General features: G+C 37.5%; 1 protein-coding gene across 1 annotated transcript in view; it reads right to left on the minus strand.

The window, feature by feature from the left end:
• Positions 1 to 1,178: 1,178 nt before the first annotated feature.
• Positions 1,179 to 22,837, minus strand: part of LOC136169339 (complement factor H-like) — a 54,622-nt gene continuing 32,963 nt past the window's right edge. The window contains exons 10-15 of the mRNA XM_065937120.1: positions 19,087 to 19,296; positions 18,226 to 18,399; positions 16,279 to 16,455; positions 15,002 to 15,175; positions 2,314 to 2,496; positions 1,179 to 1,869 (exon numbers count right to left, since the gene is read on the minus strand). Coding sequence (XP_065793192.1) covers positions 1,661 to 1,869; positions 2,314 to 2,496; positions 15,002 to 15,175; positions 16,279 to 16,455; positions 18,226 to 18,399; positions 19,087 to 19,296 — 1,127 coding nt within the window. The 3' untranslated portion in view covers positions 1,179 to 1,660. The remainder of the gene's footprint in view (positions 1,870 to 2,313; positions 2,497 to 15,001; positions 15,176 to 16,278; positions 16,456 to 18,225; positions 18,400 to 19,086; positions 19,297 to 22,837) is intronic.

Genomic DNA, 22,837 nt, shown 5'->3' on the forward strand with positions numbered 1-22,837 from the left:
AACCATTAGTTAAAAATTTTGGAGAAATAATATCTACAAAAATATTAACATTTACAGCAAAGATAAACTGTCAACTGTAACAATTTCATTTAAGGGTGAGAAAAGCAACTGTTACTAGCAATTCACATTTAAATAAATTAGCACCGAAAGTGATGGCCATGCTTCTTAGACTAAGAAGGTCACTTGACTTGATGCAGTACAAAGTAACAAGATATCACCTTAAATATTTTAGCTTAATTAACTATAGCTCTGTTTTAATAATAAAATTTTTATGATATTTAGAAATTTAAAATGTTTATAGTTAACTGATTTAAGCTTAATATGCTGTTTAAAATGTATGCACATAAAAACCACATTTCAGACTAGTGGTGAAGGTTTCTAAAATGCTCTGTACGAGCCAAATCAGGAAAAAGTTACTAGACCTGGAGATCATTACCAAATCGATCTCTAAAGCTCATGTTATATCACTTTGCATATTTCTTTTAGAAAATATTTTGTGGTTCAAAGTTGATATACATTAAAGACAGAAAAACTCAAGAATTCATCTAAGTAAAAAGAAGTTAAACACATTTTACACCTATTATCTGCGAATTCAACTCTAGCTATACTAAATATTTTCATACTTTTCTTGCCAATATTTTTCAATAAAAAATTATTCAGTATTTAAAGCAGAGTGTCTTTATGTGTGTGTGTTTATATTTAATGTTGAATTTTTTAATCACTTATATGCCATGTTATAGTAGTTATGCTATGTGATTCTCATTGTTCTTTATTTGAATTACTGTGTGTACTTTGATAACCATCTTATAAAATAATATGCGATCCACCAGTCCAGCATAAAGGAAATCTGTCCTGAATGTTCACTGGGAGGACTGATGCTGAAGCTGAAACTCTAACATATTGGCCACCTGATGTGAAGAACTGACTCATGTGAAAAGACCCTGATGCTGGGAAAATTTGAAGGAGGAAGAGAAGGGGATGACAGAGCATGAGATGGTTGGATAGCATCACTGACTCAATGGACATGAGTCTGAATAAGCTCCAGGAGTTGCTGATGGATAGGGAGGCCTGATGTGCTGCCGTCCATGGGATCACAGAGAGTCAGACACGACGGAGTGACTGAACTGAACTGAAAATATTATGTATTTCATCATTTTTGGTTTATTCACTTATTGATAGATGAGCAAAGGTAAGATAAACTACTGATATTTAATTACTGACAGAAGTATGACATAGTTTGCTTTTATATGTTTGTTAAGTGATATTATCAATATTTTGAATTTTTCCATTTCTTTCCACACTCTTTTCCCCATGTATTCTAAAACAGGGTTTCAGAAAGCCTCAGAAGTATTGGAGAAAGCTTTAAGAAAGTTAGGAAACTGACGGATGGAAGCAGGCATGAAAGTGATTGAATCTAATGCCTTGCTATAAGTGTCTCAAGAACAGGACACATAACATTTTGATTTGCCAAGTTTAATGAGGTACTTTTAAGAAGTGAGTCATTGGTTTCCCATCTCTCAATTGCATTGTCCCCATAATAATTAACACAAATCTGACTTATGATTCAAGATGAGTTAAAACATACTTGATAAAATAAACAGAACTGAATTAACAAGGAGAAATCTGAATACATGTACATATGCCAATTTTACAAACGCATTTAGCCAATGACTTTTCCACAGCTAGGATACACCACCTTTCCTTCCTGACAAGTTGTTCGAAATGTATGATCTGGTGTCGCTGGACGATAACCACGTTGACACGTAAATTCAATACTATCTTCTGTTTTAGAGTAAAGTTTTTTATCGTCTTTCCATTTTAACTGTATGTGATGTTTTCTCATTGTTTCTTCTGAAATTACACATGCCTCTAAAGTTAAAGAAAATAAACATGAACCTTTGAGTAACATGCAAATATTTTCTAGAGAATTTCAGGGTTTCAAGAAGTTTGGTTCAAAACTTCTTCCTCAAACCTTTGCCAAACCAATACAATGAAAATGTATAATGTAGGTATCATGATAGTAACAGAATTAATGTTCTAAGAATGTGATACTTTGTTTAGTGTAATCATTAAATGTTATAATGAAAGATGCATAATGTCAGTTGTCATATGAAGAGCTTTCATAAAGGAGCCATTGTTGCTCGAACATGAAATTTTCTAACTTTATTTCTATATACAGATATTAATACTTGATGGTCAAGCATGTAACAGAATGGTTGTTATTTAATCCAGAAAAACTCTATTATAAACAGTTAAACATCATGCTGAGTATAAGCATTATCCCAGGATTCAAGAGAAGTTTAAAGCATTTACCTAAGCATTTTGGTGGTTCTGACCACTCTCCACTCCGACATATTACGTTTCTGTTTCCCCGAAGTTCATAGTAGGCCTGACACCGGTACTCAACAATCATTCCTGAAGGATATACTGATTGCAGGAGTGAAGTAATGTCTCCATTGTCTATTGGTGGAGGAGGCCCACATTTTCCTTGAGGGTCTAAAAAATAATGGTGTTTGCTTTATTCAAAGACCACCCCTACAGTTTTAAAGGAATAAAACAAAAATGCAGCCAAATATTTCATATCAAAACTTATGATTTCTGATGACAAAAATGATTTATAGAAGGAATTTTAATCAGTTAATCAGAAATACACATTTTTAAGACCTTATTTTACCACCATGGAAGCACACATAGTACTTTAACAAATATGTCTGCTTTTCAGTGTCTTGATGTTCAAACATGTTTTCTTTCAGAATATATGCTGTAAAGATGGATAGTTAAGATAAAAGAAAATTACCTTTTTATACAACATGTCGCAGTGTCTGTGAAAGGAAATTTTGCCTTCCATTTCTGGACAGGATGAGGTAAAAACATTTGTGTTTAGACTGTCTGCTAAGTTTTCCTATTGCCAATTAAACGTCTTGACCATATTATAAAAGCCAACACAGGAGACTGTGAAATAAGGAGTAAGTCAATCTGCTTAGGGACATTGGGATTCAAAGAGTTACAATGATGAGAGTCCTTGGGGTTTTCATTTTGCCTTCTATGAATCCTGAATAGGTCCCTGAGACTGCAACCAAGAAATAATACAAGATCAGAAAGATAAAGAGTCTCATGAAGCAGTTGATCTCTTCAAGAAAAGGCCCAGAAAATAGTAGCCTAGCAAGACACAAACAGTTCTCACAATACTGACTTAGTCTAGAAATACACCTTGTGTGCACCAGAACCCAGAGATGCCACAGAGACTAAGCCAGATCACTGTCTAAGTGTCTCCTGCAGAAGTATGTGTCAGCAGTGGACTGCCACAGGGACAGGAAATCTGGGTGCAGTAGACCTGGGTTTGGCATAAGCCTTCTTGGAGGAGGTGGCAATTAACTTCACCATAGAGCTGCCAGAAATTACAGAGGACTGTGGAAACAGACTCTCAGAGGGCACAAACAAAACCTTGTGCCCAACAGGACCCAGGAGAAAGAAGCAGAGATCCCACAAGAGACTGACCCAGACTTGTCTGTCAGTGTCCAAGAGTCTTCAGTAGAGGCATGGGCTGGGGGTGGCCTGATGCAGGTTTGGGGGCACTGAGTGAAGCAGTGCATGCATAAGACCTTTTGAAGGAGGTCACCATTATCTTCCTTATCTCCACCATATTTGGCCACAGGTCAAAAAGAGTGAGGGAACACGGCCCCACCCATCAACAGAAAATTGGACTAAAGATTTACTGAGCATGGCCTTCCATCAGACCAAGACCCAGTTTCCTCCTAAGTCAGTCACTCCCAATAGGAAGCTCCCATAAGTCTCTTGTCCTTATCCATCACAGGGCAGATAGAATGAAAACCACAGCCACAGAAAACTAAGCAATCTGATCACATTGACCACAGCCTTGTATAACTCCGTGAATCACTGGACATGCTGTATAGGGCCACTCCAGACAGACAGGTCATGGTGGAGAGTTCTGACAAAAAGTGGTCCACCAGAGAAGGGAATGGCATAAATTACTTCAGCATTTTTGCCTTGAGAACCCCATGAACAGTATGAAAAGGCAAAAGAATAGGACACTGAAAGATGAACTCCACAGATCAGTAGGTGCCCAAAATGCCATGGGATATCAATGGAGAAATAATTCCTGAAAGAATGAAGAGATGGAGAAAAAGCGAAAACAACATCCAAATGTGGGTGTCACTGATGATGGAAGTAAATCTGATGCTGTAAAGAGCAATATTGCATAGGAACCTGGAATGTTAGGTCCCTGAATCAAGGCAAATTGGAAGTGGTCAAACAGGAGATGGCAGAGTGAACATCGGCATTTTAAAAATCAGCAAACTAAAATAGACTTGAATGGGTGAATTTAACTCAGATGACCAGCATATCTACTACTGTGAGCAAGAATCCATAAGAAGAAATGGAGTACCCATGATAATCAACAAAACAGACTGAAGTGCAATGCTTGGATGCAATCTCAAAAATAACAGAGGATTGTTATTCATTTCCAAGCCAAACTACTGACAAGCACAGTAATCCACATCTATGTCCTGAATAGTAATGCTGAAGAATCTGAAGTGGATTGGTTTTCTGAAGATGTACAAGGACTTCTAGAACTAACATGCAAAAAGATGTCCTTTTCATTAGAGGGGACTGGAATGCGAAAGTGGGAAGTCAAGAGATACCTGGAGTAACAGGCAAATTTGGCGTTAGAGTACAAAATGAAGCAGAGCAAAGGGTAACAGAGTTTTTCCAGGAGAACACACTGCTCATAGCAAACACCCTCTTACAACAACACAAGTGAAAACTCTACACATGGACATCACCAGATGGTCAATACTGAAATCAGATTGATTATATTCTTTGCAGCCAAAGAAGGAGAAGCTGTCTACAGTCAGCAAAATCACAACTGGGAGCTGATTGTGGCTGAGATCATGAACTCCTTGTTGCCAAATTCATACTTAAATTGAAGAAAGATATGAAAACCACTAGACCATTCAGGCATGACCTAAATCAAATCCCTTAGGATTAGAGTGGAAGACACAAATAGGTTCAAGGGATTAGATCTGATTAATTATGGACAGTGGTTCCTGACTTTGTAGAGGAGGAAGGGATCAAAATCATTCCAAATAAAAAGAAATGTAAAAAGGCAAACTGGTTGCCTCAGGAGGCCTTACAAAGTGCTGAGAAAAGAAGAGACACTAAAGGCAAAAGAGAAAAGGAAAGGTAAAACCATTTGAATGCAGACTTCCAAACTAGCAAGGAGAGATAAGAAAACCATCCTCAGCGATAAGTGCAAAGAAATAGAGGAAAACAATAGAATCGGAAAGACTAGAGATCTCTTCAAGAAAATTAGAGATACCAAGGACATTTCATGCAATGATGGTCACTACAAAGCACAAAAATTTTATGGATCTAACAGAAGTAGGAGATATTAAGAAGAGGTGGCAAGAATACACAGAACTATACAGAAAGGATCTTCATGGCCCAGATAACCACAAAGCTGTGATCACTCATCTAGAGCCAGACATCCTAGAATACAAAGTCAAGTAGGCCTTAGGAAGCATCACTGTGAAAAAAGCTAGTGGAGGTGATGGTATTCCAGTTGAACTATTTCAAATCCTAAAAGATGATGCTCTAGTGCTGTACTCAATATGCCAGCAAATTCAGCAGTGACCACAGGTCTCCAAAATGTCAGTTTTCATTCCAATCCCAAAGAATTTCTAACTACTCTACAATTGAATTCATCTAACACGCTAGCATGTGAAGAGTTGACTCACTGGAAAAGACCCTGACGCTGGGAGGGATTCGGGGTAGGAGGAGAAGGGACGACAGAGGATGAGATGGCTGGATAGCATCACTGACTTGATGGACATGAGTTCTGAGTAAACTTGGCGAGTTGGTGATGGACAGGGAGGTCTGGCATGCTGTGATTCATGGGGTCGCAAAGAGTCGGACACGACTGAGCACTGAACTGAACTGAACTGAACTGAACTGAACACACTAGTCAAGTAATGCTCAAACTTTGCCAAGTTAGACTTCAACAGCACATGACCCATGAAATTCCTGATGTTCAAGTTGGATTTAGAAAAGGCAGAGGAACCAGAGATTAAATTGCCAACATCTGACAGATCATCAAAATGGAAGAGAGTTCCACACACACACAAAAAATCCACTTCTGCTTTATTGACTACACCAAAGCCTTTGACTGTGTGGATCACAACACACTGGAAATTAAATAGACGGTAACACCTGACCTGCTCCTGAGAAATCTGTATGCAGGTCAAGAAGCCACAGTTAGAATCAGACATGGAAGAACAAACTGGTTCCAAATCAGGAAAGGAATACAGCAAGGCTGTATAGTGTCAACTGCTTACTTAACTTATATGCAGAGTACATTGTGCAAAACTCCAAGCTGGATGAAACACAAGCTGGAATCAATACTGTCAGGAGAAATATCAAGAACCTCAGATATGCAGATGACACCACCTTTATGGCAGAAAGTGAAGAAGAACTAAAGAGTCTCCTGACGAAAGTGAAAGAGGAGGGTGAAAAATTTAGCTTAAAAGTCAACATTCAGAGAACTAAGGTCATGGCATCCGGTCCCATCACTTCATAGCAAATAGATGGGGAAACAATGGAAACAGTGACAGACTTTTTATTTTGGGGGCTCAAAAATCACTACAGATGGTGACTGCAGCCATGTAATTAAAAGACATTTGCCCCTTGGAAAAAATTTATGACCTACCTAGCACATTAAAAAGCAGAGAGATTACTTTGCAAACAAAATTCCATATAGTGAAAGTTATGATTTTTCCAGTCATCATGTATGGATGTGAGAGCTGAACTATAAAGAAAGCTGAGCACTGAAAAATTGATGCTTTTGAATTGTGTTGTTGGAGAAGACTCTTGAGAGTGCCTTGGAATGCAAGGAGATCGGACCGGTCAATCCTAAAGGAAATCAGTCCTCAAAATTCATTGGAAGGACTGATGATGAAGCTGAAGCTCCAATACTTTGGCCACCGGATGAAAATACCTGACTCTTTGGAGAAAACCCTGATGCTGGGAAAGATGGAAGGTGGAAGGAAAAGGTGAATACAGAGGGTGAGATGGAAGGATGGCATCACCAACTTGATGGACATGAGTTTAGCTAAGCTCTGGGAGTTGGTGATGGATGGGGATTGATTCCTGGTGTGCTGCAGTCCATGCGGTTGCAAAGAGTCAGACACAACTGAGCGACCGAACTGCACTGATTTAGTCTAGAAACACATGATGGCAGAAACCTCAGACCAACCTTTCCACACCTTGATCTACAGGGTCCAAGTAAGCAGCCCACATTTCCACCCACATAATGAGTGAAGAAGAAATCTTGGCCCTTTCTCCTGGTGTCAGAGGAGGCCAGGTGGGAACCTTGGACTTGCACCCTACATGGCAGTAATGGAGGCCTGATTAATGCAGGAGTCCACTGACATCCTTAGTCTCAAGACATAAAAGCTCAAGTGTCTGAAAAGAGTTGAAAATCATTTATCAGACCAAAGACCAGGTAAACCTCAAAAGAGACAAAGCAATCAACAGGAGACTACACTAAGATGACACAGATACTGAAATTATTGGATGGTGGCTTTTAAAAATCAAGTCCAATTGATAGAACTAGAAAATAGATTATTAGAAAACCACATGGCTCAACAATATATTGCATATGGCAGAAGGATCAATAAGCTTAAATATTAACTAACTTTGAAAATAGACTGAAAAGAAAATGGACATGGCTTCAAGGACCTGTGGGAAGATAGCAAAGGACTGTTGAACATAAAGTTGAAAATAAAGAATAAGAGATAAAAAAAATAATGACTGAGTTCCCTGTGCCATATTTTCTGATGGCTTAAATGGAAAGGATATCCAAAACAACAGGTATATGTGCAGTTGATTCACTTTGATGTACAGTGAAACTAATTATATTGTAGAGGAAACATACTTCAAGATTATTTTTTTTAAATAATGGCTGATAATTTCTCAAATAGGCCATATGACTTAGTGACTAACCAAAAACAACAACTACATATTAAAACTGCTCAATGAATTCCAAATGGAATGAAGCCAAAGAACTTAATGTCAAGATACATCATGGTCAGTTCCTGTTGTGTTGTTCAGTTGCTCAACTGTTTCTGACTCTGCAACCCCATGGATTGTAGCAAGACAGGCTTCCCTGCCCTTCATTAACTCCGGGAATTTGCTCAAAGTCACGTCCATTCTGTCGATCATGCCATCCAACCATCTCATCCTCTGACGTACCTTCTCCTCCTGCCCGTAAACTTTTCCAACATCAGGGTCTTTTCCAATGAGTCAGCTCTTCTCATCAGGTGGCCAAAATGCTGGAGCTTCAGCTTCAACATCAGTCCTTCCAATGAATAATCAGGACTGATTTCTTTTAGGATTGACCTGCTTGATCTCCTTGCAGACTAAGGGACTCTCAAGAGTCTTCTCCAGCACCACAGTTCAAAATATCAGTCCAGGTTGGATGCATGAGACAAATGCTCAGGGCTGGTGCATTGGGATGACCCAGAGGGATGGGATAGGGAGGGAGGTGTGAGGGGTTTTCAGGATGGGGAACACATGTAAATCCATGGCTGATTCATGTCAATGTATGGCAAAAACCACTACAATATTGTAAAGTAATTAGACTCCAAAATCATTGGAACGACTGATGCTGAGGCTGAAACTCTAGTACTTTGCAGGAGGAGAAGGGAACGACAGAGGGTGAGATGGCTGGATAGCATCACTGACTCAATGGACATGAGTTTTGAGTAAACTGTGGGAGCTGGTGATGGACAGGGAGGCCTGGCAAGCTGCGATTCATGGGGTTGCAAAGAGTCAGACATGACTGAGCGACTGAACTGAACTGAACTGAATAAAAAAATCAATTCTTTGGTACTTAGCCTTCTTTGTGGTCAAACATTCACATCCATACATGACTGCTTGAAAAACCATAACTTTGACAATATGAACCTTTGTTGGTAAAGTGATGTCTCTGCTCCTTAACATACTGTCAATGTTTTCATAGCTTTTCTTCCAAGGAGCAAGTGCCTTTTAATTTCATGGCTGCAGTCACCATCCACAGTGATTGTGAAGTCGAAAAGAATGAAGTCTGTCACTGTTTCATTTTTTCCCCACATTTGCCATGCAGGGGTGGAACCCGATACCATGAACTTCATTTTTTGAATGTGGTTTTAAGCTAGCTTTCTCAATCTCCTCTTTCACCATTATCAAGAGGCTGTTTAGTTCCTCTTTACCTTCTGCCATTAGTGTCATGTCATCTGTGTATCTGAGGTTATTGGTATTTTTCCTGGCAATCTTGATTATAGCTTGTGCTTCCTCCAGTCTGATATTTGTATGATGTTAAACTAGCAGGGTGACAATATACAACCTTGACATACTCCTTTCCCAATATGGAACCAGGTTGTTGTTCCATTCTGGTTCTAACTGTTGCTTCCTGACCTGCATACAGGTTTCTCAGGAGGCAGGTAAGGTGGTCAAGTATTCCCATCTCTGTAAGAATTTTCCACAGTTTGTTGTGATCCACACAGTCGAAGATTTTGGCATAGTCAATGAAGCAGAGTGTTTCTGCAATTCCTTTGCTTTTTCTATGATCCAACGGATGTTGTCAATTTAATCTCTAGTTCTGCTGTCTTTCTAAATTTAGCTTGGACATCTCAAAGTTCTCAGTTCACATGTTGTTGACATTTAGTTTGAAGGACTTTGCCGACATGTGAAATGAGCCCAGTTGTGTTGTGGTAGTATGAACATTCTTTGGCATTGCCCTTCTAGAGACTGGGATAAAAACTGACCTTTTCCAGTCCTATAGCCACTGCTGAGTTTCCCAAATTTGCTGGCATATTAAGTGCAGTGCTTTCACAGCATCATCTTTTAGGATTTGAAATAGCTCAGCTGGAATCCCACCACCTCCACTAGCTTTGTTTGTAGTGATGTCCACTTGACTTCACACTCCAGGATTTCTGGCTCCAGGTGAGTGATCACATCATCGTGATTATCTGGGTCATTAAGTCCTTTTCTGTACAGTTCTTCTGTATATTCTTGCCACCTCTTCTTAATATCTTCTGCTTCTCTTAGGGCCATACCATTTCTGTCCTTTACTCTGTCCATCATTACATGAAATGCTCCCTTGCTGTCTCTAATTTTCTTGAAGACATTTCTAGTCTTCCCCATTTTATTGCTTTCCTCTAGTTTTTTTTTTTTTTTTCTTTTTTTTTGCATTGCTCACTTAACAAGGCTTTATCTCTCCTTGCTATTCTTTGGAATTCTGCATTCAGATGGGTATATTTTCCCTTTTGTCCTTTCCGTTTTGCTTCTCTTCTTTTCTCACCTCTTTGTAAGGCCTTCTCAGAAAGCCATTTTACATTGTTGCATTTGTGCTTCTTGGGGATGGTTTTGCTCACTGCCTCCAGTACAAAGTTACAAACCTGCATCCATAGTTCTTCAGGCACTCTCTCAGACCTAATCCCTTGAATCTTTTTAACCCTTCCACTATATAATCATAAAGGACCTGAATGGCCTAGTGGTTTTCCCTGCTTTCTTCAACTCAAGTCTGAATTTCACAATAAGGACCTCATGATCTGAGCCACAGTCAGCTTCCAGTCGTGGTTTTGCCAACCGTATAGAGCTTCTCTATCTTTGGCTGCAAAAAATATAGTCATTCTGATTTTGGTACTGACCATCTCATGAGGTCCATGTGTAGAATTGTCTCTTGTGTTTTTGAAGATGGTGTTCATTATGACCCATGTCTTCTCTCATCAAAACTCTTTTAGCCTTTCCCCTGTCTCATTTTGTACTCCAAGGCCAAACTTGCATGTTACTCCAGGTATCTCTTGACTCCTACATTTGCATTCCAGCCCCCTATATGAAAGGGAGAATTTTTTGTTGTTGTTTTGATGTTTTAGTCTAGAATGTAATGCAAGCCTTCATAGAACCAGTCAACTTCATATAGTTTGACATTAGTGGGTGGGGCATAGACTTGGATTACTGTGATTTTAAGTGACATGCCTTGAGAATGAATGGCGATAATTTTGTTGTTTTTGAGAATGCACCCAACTACTGCATTTCAGACTCTTTTTTTGGCTGTGAGGGCTACTCCATTTCTCCTAAGGAATTCTTGCCCGTAGTAGTAGATATAATGGTCATCTGAATTAAATTCACCCATTCCTGTCCATTTCAATTCACTGATTCCTAAGCCTTGATGTCATAATAAGAACCTTTTTTTTTTTTTTTAAATGTCTAGAGCTTTGTAGTATAGTCTGAAGTCAGGTAGTGTCATTCCTCCAGCTCCATTTTTCTTTCTCAAGACTGCTTTGTATATTTTTGGTCTTTTGTGTCTCCATTCAACTTTTAAGGGTTTTTTTCTAGTTCTGTGAAAAAATGCCATTGGTAATTACATACAGATTGCACTGAATCTGTAGGTTGCTTTGGGTAGTACAGTCATTTTGACAATATTGATTTTTCTAATCGAAGATAATGGTATATCCTTCCATCTGTTTTTGTATTCAATTTCTTTCATTAGTGTACTACAGTTTTCAGATTATAGATTTTCTGTCTCCTTAGGTTTATTCCTAGGTATTTGATTCCTCTCCAAAGAAGACATGTAGATGGCCAAGACACCCATGAAAAGATGTTCATATCACTAATTATTAGAGAGATTCAAATCAAAACTAGAGCATGATATCCCTTAACATGAGTCAAAAGATCTATCATCAAAAAATCCACAAACAATATACTGCCGAGTATGTGGAAAGAAGGTAACCCTCCTACACTGTTAGTTGATACAGCCACTATGGAGAACAGTGTTTATGCTCTTTTGAAAACTAAAAAAACTAATATATGACCCTGGAATCTTGCCCCTGGGCATGGATGCGGTGAAAAACTTGGTCTAAGAGGAAACACACACCCTAATGTTCATTGCAGCACTGTTTACAATAGCTATGATATGGAATCAACCTAAATGTCCAACAACAGAGAAAAGGATCAAGAAGATGTAGTACATATATACAATGGAATATTACTCATCCATTAAAAGAATGAAATAATGTCATTTGCAAAAATATGGATGGACCTAGAGAGTGTTATACTGAGTGAAGTTAGTCAGACAGACAAGGAGAAAAAATGTTAAGACATCCCCATATGTAGAACCTTAAAAGAAATTTTGCAAACAAACTTATTTATGGAATAGAAACAGACTCACAGACTTAGAGAAGGAATTCATGGTTGCCAGAGAAAATGATGGGAGAAGACATAGTTAGGGAATTTGGGTGGACATGAAAACACTGCTATTTTTATTACTCAGCCATTAAAAAAAAATTCATTGAATCAGTTCTAATGAGATGGATGAAACTGGAGCCCATTATACAGAGTGAAGTAAGCCAGAAAGATAAAGAACATTACAGTATACTAACGCATATATATGGAATTTAGAAAGATGGTAACGATAACCCTATATGCAAAACAGAAAAAGAGACACAGATGTACAGAACAGACTTTTGGACTCTGTGGGAGAAGGTGAGGGTGGGATGTTCTGAGAGAACAGCATTGAAATAAGTATACTATCAAGGGTGAAACAGATCACCAGCCCAGGTTGGATGCATGAGACAAGTGCTCAGGGCTGGTGCACTGGGAAGACCTAGAGGGATGGGATGGGAAGGGAGGCGGGAGGGAGGATCCGGATGGGGAACACATGTAAATCCATGGCCGATTTCTGTCAAGGTATGGCAAAAATCACTACAATATTGGAATAATTACCCTCCAACTAATAAAAATAAATGAAAAAAAAATAAATTAATAATAAAGTGGATGACCAATAAGGACCTACTGTATAGCACAGGGAGCTCTGTGGAGTGTAATGTGGCAGATTTGATAGGAAGGGAGTTTGAGGGAGAATGGTCACATGCATATGTGTGGCTGAGTCCCTTCTCTGTGTACCTGAAGTTAGCACAACAGTGTTAATCAGCTATACCCCAATACTAAATAAAAAGTTAAAAAAGGTGCAGCATAATCAAATTCCTGAAACTTACAGAAAAAAATCTCATAAGCAGTTTGATAGATATGCAATACTTATTTGAGAATAAATATTATGCAATATGTATTTGGAAAAAAGGATTCAAGCATCTGTGGAAATTTCATTGATGACCATAGAGCCGGGAAGAAATGAGAACATTTTTCCAAAACTGGATGAAAATAATTGTCAACTCCAAATCCTATATCTTGTAAACTATTCTTTAGAATTAAAGGGAGAAAGAAAGAATTTCCCGGACAAAGCAAAACTGAGAGAATTTGTCTCCATCAGAACTATACTTAAGAACTTTCCAAAAGAAAGCAAAATAGAAAAAGAATTGAGACTTTAGAATGGAGGTTTTTTTAAAAAATAATAAATAAGGGTAAATATAATAAGAGTATGATTTCCCTGTTGATTTTATTATAGTTGTGCAAAATTGTCATCTGATATGGTGCTCAATGTATATAGAGAGTACTAGAGACATTTATGTTAAAAATGTGGGGAGAACCAGTAAATCTCAATGGAAGTAAGCATTCCACATTTCATCTGAGGTGGTAAAATATCAGCAACAGTAGGGAGTGGTAAACTACCTATGTGTGTATCTTAATACCTAGAGAGATTAGGAAAACCATGCAAAGACATATCCTCAAAAACAATGAAGCTCCAAGTTAAATTGTTTTATAATGTTCAAAAATCCACAAGGAAGACAAGAAAGGAAAAACGGTGAGAAATATAGGAAACACACACAAAACAAATAAGCAAGTGGAAGAATGTCCCTAATAGTTAATAAGTCACTCGAAATATAAATGGCCCTAAATACATCAATTAAAAACCTGAAAAGGGCAGAGTAGACACCTAAACAAGACTCACCTGTATGTTGTCTAAAAAATAGTCCCTTCAAACATGAAAACATATTCAAGTGGAGATTTCAAAAATTACACACCAGGCAAAAGTTTACTTGAAATATTAGAAGTGGCTAATGTACTTCTTGGTTTGGATTCCCATCCTGTCTGATCTTAAACACTGAAGTGTCCAAGTAGGAAATTTCAGACTATTTTTTGTGAACACTAATTTCCTGAATGAGTTCAGCTAGTTATTGTTCACTTGCCAAGTCGTGTCTAACACTTTGCAACCCCATGGACTGCTCATGCCAGGTTTCCGGGTCCCTGACCTCTCCCGGAGCTGCCCAAGTTCACGTCCATTGAATCAGTGACGTCACCCAAACATCTCATCCTCTGTCACCCTCTTCTTTGTCTGCCTTCAACCTTTCCCAGTTTCAGGTCTTTTTCAATGAATCAGCTGTTCACATCAAGCTTAACTAGGAGGATTTTGAACATAACCTTACTAGCATGGGAGATATAATTGCAATGAAACAGCATGCAATTATCTGCTGATATGAACATTTTTAAGTACTGCCCTTCTTGGGAATTGGAATGAGGATTGACCACTCCTGTGACCACTGCTGGGTTTCCCAAATTTGCTGACCTTAATGAGTGTAGCACTTTTGTAGCATCATCCTGTAGGATTTTAAATAGCTCTGCTGGAACTCAGCTAGTAACCTACCTTTAAGTATCATCCATAGGTATAGCTGCCCACATCTATGTCAGATTTTGTGATCAGGACCCAGCTGCTTATTCCATGTCTCAAAGTGGAATTTCTTGGGCTGTTAAATGTAATTATGGTATCTTTTACACACTTATTCTTCACAAAATAACTGACTATCTTAATGTTTAAGACAGGAAATGTCCCATGATTCCAACTGCTCAAATCTGGTCAACACTGCCATACAATAAACATGTTAGAGTACATATTCAGACCACAAAAGAACGGGATTTTCAACACCATTTTTTTTTTTTTTTGCAACTAAAAATGATTTCAGAAAAGCTACTTCACCCTAATTTTGTATCAATATATTTTGTTCTTAATATATTCTCTAATTGGGTGGACAGGGTGAGTAAAATACTCTACCTTTGCACTGAGGTGGTTTTGTCCAAGTTCCATTTAAACATACGACATCTATCTCCCCAAAGAGGTCATAATTCCCAATGCATTCGTAACGTGCCTTCTCACCACTTTGATATCTAGACTTCTGATTTTGTATAACAGCATTTTCCACTTGAGGTGGATTCACACAGGAAACATCTGAATAGAAAGGTAAAAAAGTACCTCTAATATAATGATCATCATGAACAGCAAGGAGGAAACAGAATGTCAAATATACTCCATAGTCGTTCGATTATGAATTATCGAATCGTTCATTATGAATCGAAACATTATCGAATCATTATGAATCGTTCGATTCAACTGTTAATCTGTCATGAAAGACCGCTAATTTTCATTAGTTTATATGGAAGGTTAAGGGAAAGGAAATAAAGCAATATTTTCCAGCATGAATTACACTTCTGTATCTTAAATCTCTCCTCTATACTTCACTAGAAAAGTGATACACAATTTTTAGACCACTGGGAAAAAAAGAGTTTTCCTAGAAATCTCTTTTTGAGGTTAGTAAAATAAAATTATAAAGTATATAAATTCAAAATTAATTTATAAACCATAAGGAAAACAAAATATCATTTGATATCGAGATTTGATTTACATTCATCCTATTTATGAGGTAAAACTTAATGGCCTTTCAGAAAATAAACACAGTAGGTTTTTCTTTAGAGTCTTAATCAAGAATAAACACACTTTGAAGAATACTATAGTTGCAGGGAGAAGATGATTAATTAAGGATCTGAACAGAAGATCTGGAAAAAAATAGAAAAATAAAGTGTAAATTTACAAAACTATATGTTAATGATATTTGAGGCAAATGCTAAATGAACACCGTCAATGATGTTCATTCCTCAGTGTGATTCAGGGGATGCAGCAGCTCTAACTACAAGAGGCTGTAGCCATGGATCCTAAACAGAAATATACACAGAATTCCTTGGGAATCATCAAAACATTGTCAGAGTCGCAGCCCCAGAGGTTTAGATTCAACAAGTCCGAGTGAGCCTGTGAATCTGCTTCCACATCTAATAGTTTACAGAATGTGCTGAGAATGCTCTGCCAGGACTCTGCTTTGAGAACTATTGGGCTACAACACCAAATGCTGGGAACTCAAGTCCATGCCTCTTTATGTTCAGGCACAAACTGTTTTTGACCTGGCCTAAAAGTAATCTATGTCCATTTAATGATAGTGGAGGCAATTTTCTACATAATATTACTTCAGATATATAAATTTTAAAATTTTACCAAAGTACCTCTGCACGCTGGCCTTCCTATCCATTTGCTCTTCACACACTGTATAGTATTAGATCCATCTAACTGATAATATGGTAGACACTTAAAAGCCACTTGTTCTCCTGACCTATAGAAATCCTTCTCCTGATCTGTGAGTACAGCATCATCAAAGGTGGGCACGTTAACACAGTTTGTGCCTGAAAGAAGAAAGAATATGCATTTGTTTAGTACATCTTTAAAGATTCATAGCAACCACTGATTATATTCCAAAAAATAAATTGTTACATATCAAACCAATCTCTTATACCTTGAGACAAATGTCAGAAATGTTGATTTAGTCACATTGACCGTCTCTATATTATCAAAAATGCAATGTGGGATGGTGACATTCTAAGAGGTAGAACTGCATACTTCTCAAATTTAAATTCTCTTCTCTCATGACAGCCCACCTAAAATATGAATGTTTCTATTTTTCCTTTTATCAAAATATGTTACCTTGAATTATGTTAAATGTCTTAGAAAATTGCATATTACAAAGAAATGATCGACAAATTAACAGCAAATTGAGTAGTTATAAGAGCAGAATTCAGCCATGGTACAGGAACAGAGACCAGAAATCTGTGATGTATATCAGAGGATGTTCAAACTGCACCCTAGATGATGTGAAACAGATAATTTAGTGTTATCAAATTGCCAACCTCCACTGGATCACCGAAAAAGCAAGGGAATTCCAGAAAAACATCTACTTCTGCTTCACTGACTATGCTAAAGCCCTTGATTGTGTGGATCACAACAAACTGTGGAAAATTCTTGAAGAGATGGGAATACCAGACCACCTTACCTTCCTCTTGAGAAAACTCTATGTTGATGCAGAAGTAACAGTTAGAGCCGTACATGGACAACTGACTGGCTCAAAATTGGAAAAAGAGTACTTCAAGGGTGTATATTGTCATCCTGCTTATTTAACTTATATGCAGAGTATATCATGCAAAATGCCTGGCTGGATGAAGCTCAAGCTGGCATCACGGTTGCCAGGAGAAATAGCAATAACCTCAGCTATGCCTCTGATGACACCACCTTAATGGCAGAAAGTAAAGAGGAACTAAAGGGCCTCTTGGTGAAGGTGGAAGAAGAGAATAAAAAAGCAAGCTTAAAACTCAACATTCAAAAAATGTAGATCACGGCATCTGGTTCCATTACTGCATGGTAAATAGATGGGGAAGAAATGGAAACAATGACAGACTTCATTTTCTTGGGCTCTAAAATCACTGTGGATGGTCACTGCAGCCATTAAATTAAAAGACGCTTGCTCCTTGGAAGAAAAGCTATGACAACCTCGACAGAATATTAAAAAAGCAGAGACATCACTTTGCCAACAAAGGTCCACCTATCCAAAGCTATGACTTTTCCAGTAGTCATGAACGATTTGAGAGTTGGATAGTAAAGAAGGTTGAGTGCCAAAGAATTGATACTTTCAAACTATGGTGCTGGAGAAGACCTAAAAGAAATTGATCTTGAATATTCATTGGAAGGATTGATGCTGAAGCTGAAGCTCCAATACTTTGTTCACCTGATATGAAGAGCCGACTTATGGGAAAGGACCCTGATGCTGGGAAAGACTGAGGGTGGGAGGAGAAGGGGACAGCAAACAATGAGACGGTTGAATGGCATCACCGATTCAATGGATGTGAGTTTAAGCAAACTCCAGGAGACAGTGAAGGACAAGGACGCCTGGCTTGCTATAGTCAGTGGGGTCGCAAAGAGTCAGAAACGACTGAATGACTGAACTGCAACAACAAATCAAACTTTTATTATTTCTAGCGTTACTAATTCTCTACCAGAATTCAGAACTTTTCATAGGTACCTTGTTAAATTCTAGAATTACTGCTTAGTTTCATATTTGTGTCATTTACACTTTGAATTAAAAGATATTTGTCAGCTTTAGAATAAAAGGATAAACACTATACTTATGCAATCTTGTGGACGAGACCATTTCCCTCCTAAACATCTCATAGATGCAGGTCCATCAGTTCCAAACCCTTCATCACAGTCGTAAGTAACTTCTTCTCCATATTGGTAACTGTCTTTCTTGTGAGATAAAACACCATTCAGAATATAAGGTGGATGTCCACAAGGAAGTCCTGGGAAGAAATGAAAGAATGATTTCATGTTTTGCTAACTTTGAAATTTAATTTGATGTACTGGTCAACATATTTGGTAATTTTACTTGAAAAATAATAAATGATTATACAGGAACGTCCATGACATGAGAGGGAAGTGCACAAATTTTTCCTAAAATCACCATTCTGGTGTGTGTTCAGTTGAGCAAGAACTTGAAACTGAAGTTACCAATATATGAAAGAAACCATCAGTGTTTCTCTAACCTATTATGAGTAATAAAAGAAAAGCACATTGAGACTCCACACATCATCTTAGAAAAAGTACTATATATTGTAAGAAATTAAGGACATTTTAGGGAAGACATAGGACATATTTTTCAAACTTGAATGTATAGGGATATAAATAGGTTTACTAATATGAATAGTAGGTTTTATTTTATTGCCCATCCAGTGTTAATACAAAATAATTGCCAGATTGAAAAGTGATCCTATATAGAAGAAATGAAATTATTAATAACAAAAATGATTAATTTTATGTCAAATTTGATTTAATGTACAAATTTTATTTTAATACATAATAACCTATAAATAGATAAATTACTTGATGTATTTAGAAATTGAAATGATCGAGTCTCATGGCTTTGATGACAATTGATTAGTTGAATGAACGGTACTGAAAATAGATTTTGGTTTGCCCAGTGTCCTCACCTACACACTGAGGTGGAGAGCTCCACTTTCCCATTTGGCATATTATCACATTATGTTCAGATATCTCAAAGCCTTCTTCACAAGTATAACTTAACTTCGTGCCGTGTGCATACAGCCTTTGTTCATGTATTTCTCTCCTTTCTTCTGCAGAACTAGATGAGCTAATGGTTCCATGGTCTATTTGAGGTGGTTGAGAACATCCAATTTTTTCTATATGAAGTACAGAGGTCAAAGAGTAAAGTACAAATATAATCTTTACATTAAAAATATTAATACAGTCAAATATTACTTTGGATTTTAAAATAAGAAAAAAGAAAAGAATACTGAGAACAAGTTAAAGGATTTAAAAACTGACAAACATTTGAAACTTCCAAGCTATTTGTCTCCATAAACACTATGCCACTACCACTTGTTCAATATGCCCCTTCATCCTTTTTAAAATGAATTTCTTATTGACATGTTGGATGTATAACAGTATGCTAGCTTCAAATGTGCTACAAAATGATTTTACTTTTACATACATTATAAAATGACTAGCAGTATGTCTGGTAACAATCATTCCTAACAAATTTATTACAATATTATTGACCATATTCTCTATGCTGTATAATACATCCCCCTGGCTTCTTTATTACATAACTGGAGTTTGTACTTGTAAATCCCCTGTATCTACTTTGCCAACCCCCTCCTCCTTTCTTGCAACAACTCACTACTTTTCTGTATCTGTATGAGTCTGTTTTCCTTTTATTTTGTTTTGTTTTTAGATTCCACAAATAAGTGAAATCACGTGGCATTTGTCTTTTTCTATCTGACCTCCATCTCTTAGAATAAATACATCCTAGACACATCCACGTTGTTGCAAATGGAAATGTTTCATATTTTATGGCTCGGTCATAGTTCATATCGCGTGTATATATAAAATATCTTCTTTATCTACTTCTATATCAATGGATTCTTTAGGTGGCTTCCAAACCTTGGTTATTGTGTGTAATGTTGCATGAGCATTGGAGTGCATATATCTGTTTAGATCAGTGTTTTTGGTTCCTGTGAATAAATACCCAGTAGTTGAATAGCTGATTCATATGGCAGTTCTATTTTTAATTTTTAAAGGAAATTCCACATTCATAGCAACTCTGCCAGTTTACAATCCCACCAACAGTGCACAAAGATTCCCTTTTCTCTACATCTTTGACAACACTTGATGTTGCCCTTTTCATGACAGCCATGATGGCAGGTGTGAAGGGACACCACACTATGGTTGCAATATGTTTTTCCTGGACACAGTAGTGTTGGCTGCAAGTTTTTTTTCCTTTCATGGGTTTGTATATGTTGTGCCAGTCCCTTGTGACCAAAAACAGATTCTTCAGAAGCTGTTGATACTTGTAAGGGTCTCCTTGTAGGTAACTACTGCCTTTTCTCTTGAAGGAGAAGAGGGTGACAGAGGATGACATGGTTGGGTGGCATCACTGAATCAATGGAAAACTCTGGAATGGAAAATTCAGTGGGCAAACTCTGGGAGATTGTGAGAGACAGGGAAGCCTGGCCTGTTGCAGTCCATGGGGTCACAAAGTATTGGACATGACTTGTCAACAGAACAACAACATTTTTAAAATTAATTTTTCATTTTAATTGGAGGCTAATTACTTTACAATATTGTGGTGGTTTTTGCCATACATTGACATGGATCAGCCACGGGTGTACATGTGTCCCCAATCCCGAACCCCCCTCCAACCACCCCCCCCCCATTCCCATCCCTCCGGATTGTCTCTGTGCACCAGCTTTGAGTGCCCTGCTTTATGCATCGAACTTGGACTGATGATCTACTTCACATATGGTAATATACATGTTTCATTGCTATTCTCTCAAATCATCCCCCCTCGCCTTGTCCCACAGAGTCCAAAAGTCTGTTCTTATATCTGTGTCTCTTTTGCTGTCTCGCCTATAGGTTGTCGTGACCATTTTTCTAAATTCCATATATATGCATTAATATACTGTATTGGTGTTTTTCTTTCTGACTTACACCACTCTGTATAATAGGCTCCAGTTTCACACACCTCATTAGAACTGATTGAAATGCAATCTTTTTAATAGCTGAGTAATATTCCATTGTGCATATGTACCACAACTTTCTTATCCATTTGTCTGCTAATGGACATCTAGGTTGGTTCCATGTCTCAGCTATTGTAAACAGTGCTACGGTGAACTTTGGGGTACACGTGTCTCTTTCATTTCTGTTTTCTTCAATGGTATGCCCAGTGGTGGGATTGCTGGGTCATATGGCAGATCTTTTTTCAGTTTTTTTTTAAGGAATCTCCACACTATTCTCCATAGTGGTTGTAGTAGTTTGCATTCCCACAAATAGTGTAAGAGGGTTCCCTTTTCTCCACACCTTCTCCTGCATTAGACTTTTAGATAGCAGCCATTCTGCCCAGCATGAAATGGTACTTCACGGTGGTTTTGATTTGCATTTCTCTGACAATGAGTGATGCTGAGCATTTTTTCATGTGTTTGTTAGCCATGTGTATGTCTTCTTTGGAGAAATGTCTGTTTAATGCTTTGGCCCATTTTTGGATTGGGTCGTTTGTTTTTCTGGTATTGAGCTACATGAGTGGTTTATATGTTTTTGAGATTAGTTCTTTGTCAGTTGCTTCATTTGCTATTATTTTCTCCATTCTGAATGCTGTCTTTTCACCTAGCTTAGAGTTTTCTTCGTTGTGCAAAAGCTCTTACATTTAATTAGGTCCCATTTGTTTATTTTTGCTTTTATTTCCATTACTCTGGGAGGTGGGTCATAGAGGATCTTGTTGTGATTTACATCAGAGAGTGTTTTGCCTATGTTTTCCTCTAGGAGTTTTATAGTTTCTGATCTTACATTTTGATCTTTAATCTATTTTGAGTTTATTTTTGTGTATGGTGTTGGAAAGTGTTCTAGTTTCCTTCTTTTACAGATAGTTGACCAGTTTTCCCAGCACCACTTGTTAAAAGAGATTGTCTTTTCTCCATTGTATATTTTTGCCTCCTTTGTCAAAGACAAGGTGTCCATAGGTGCAAGGATTTATCTCTGGGTTTTCTATCTTGTTCCATTGATCTATATTGTTGTCATTGTGCCAGAACAATACTATCTTGATGACTGTAGCTTTGTAGTATAGTCTGAAGTCAGGCATGCTGATTCCTCCAGTTCCATTCTTCCTTATCAAGATTGCTTTGGCTATTCGAGGTTTTTTTTGTTTGTTTGTTTGTTTTTTGTATTTCCACACAAACTGTGAAATTATTTGTTCTAGTTCTGTGAAAAAATGCAGTTGGAGCTTGATAGGGATTGGACTGAATCTATAGATTCCTTTGGGTAGTACACTCATTTTCACTATATTGATTCTTCTGATCCATGAACATGGTAATTTCTCCATCTATTTGTGTCATCTTTGATTTCCTTCATCAGTGTTTTATAGCTGTCCATGTCTGGGTCTTTTGTTTATTTAGGTAGATTTATTCCTAAGTATTTTATTCATTTCATCACAGTGGTGAATGGGATTGTCTCCTTAATTACTTATTCTGTTTTCTCATTGTTACTGTATAGGAATGCAAGGGATTTCTGTGTATTAATTTTATATCCAGCAAATTTACTATATTAATTGATTAGGTCTAATAATTTTTTGGTGGGGTTTTTAGGGTTTTCTATGTAGAGGATCAGGTCATCTGCAAACAGTGAGTTTTACTTCTTCTATTTCAATCTAGATTCCTTTTATTTCCTTTT

Source organism: Muntiacus reevesi, chromosome 5 (genome assembly GCF_963930625.1).
Source record: "Muntiacus reevesi chromosome 5, mMunRee1.1, whole genome shotgun sequence".
Taxonomy (NCBI): domain Eukaryota; kingdom Metazoa; phylum Chordata; class Mammalia; order Artiodactyla; family Cervidae; genus Muntiacus; species Muntiacus reevesi.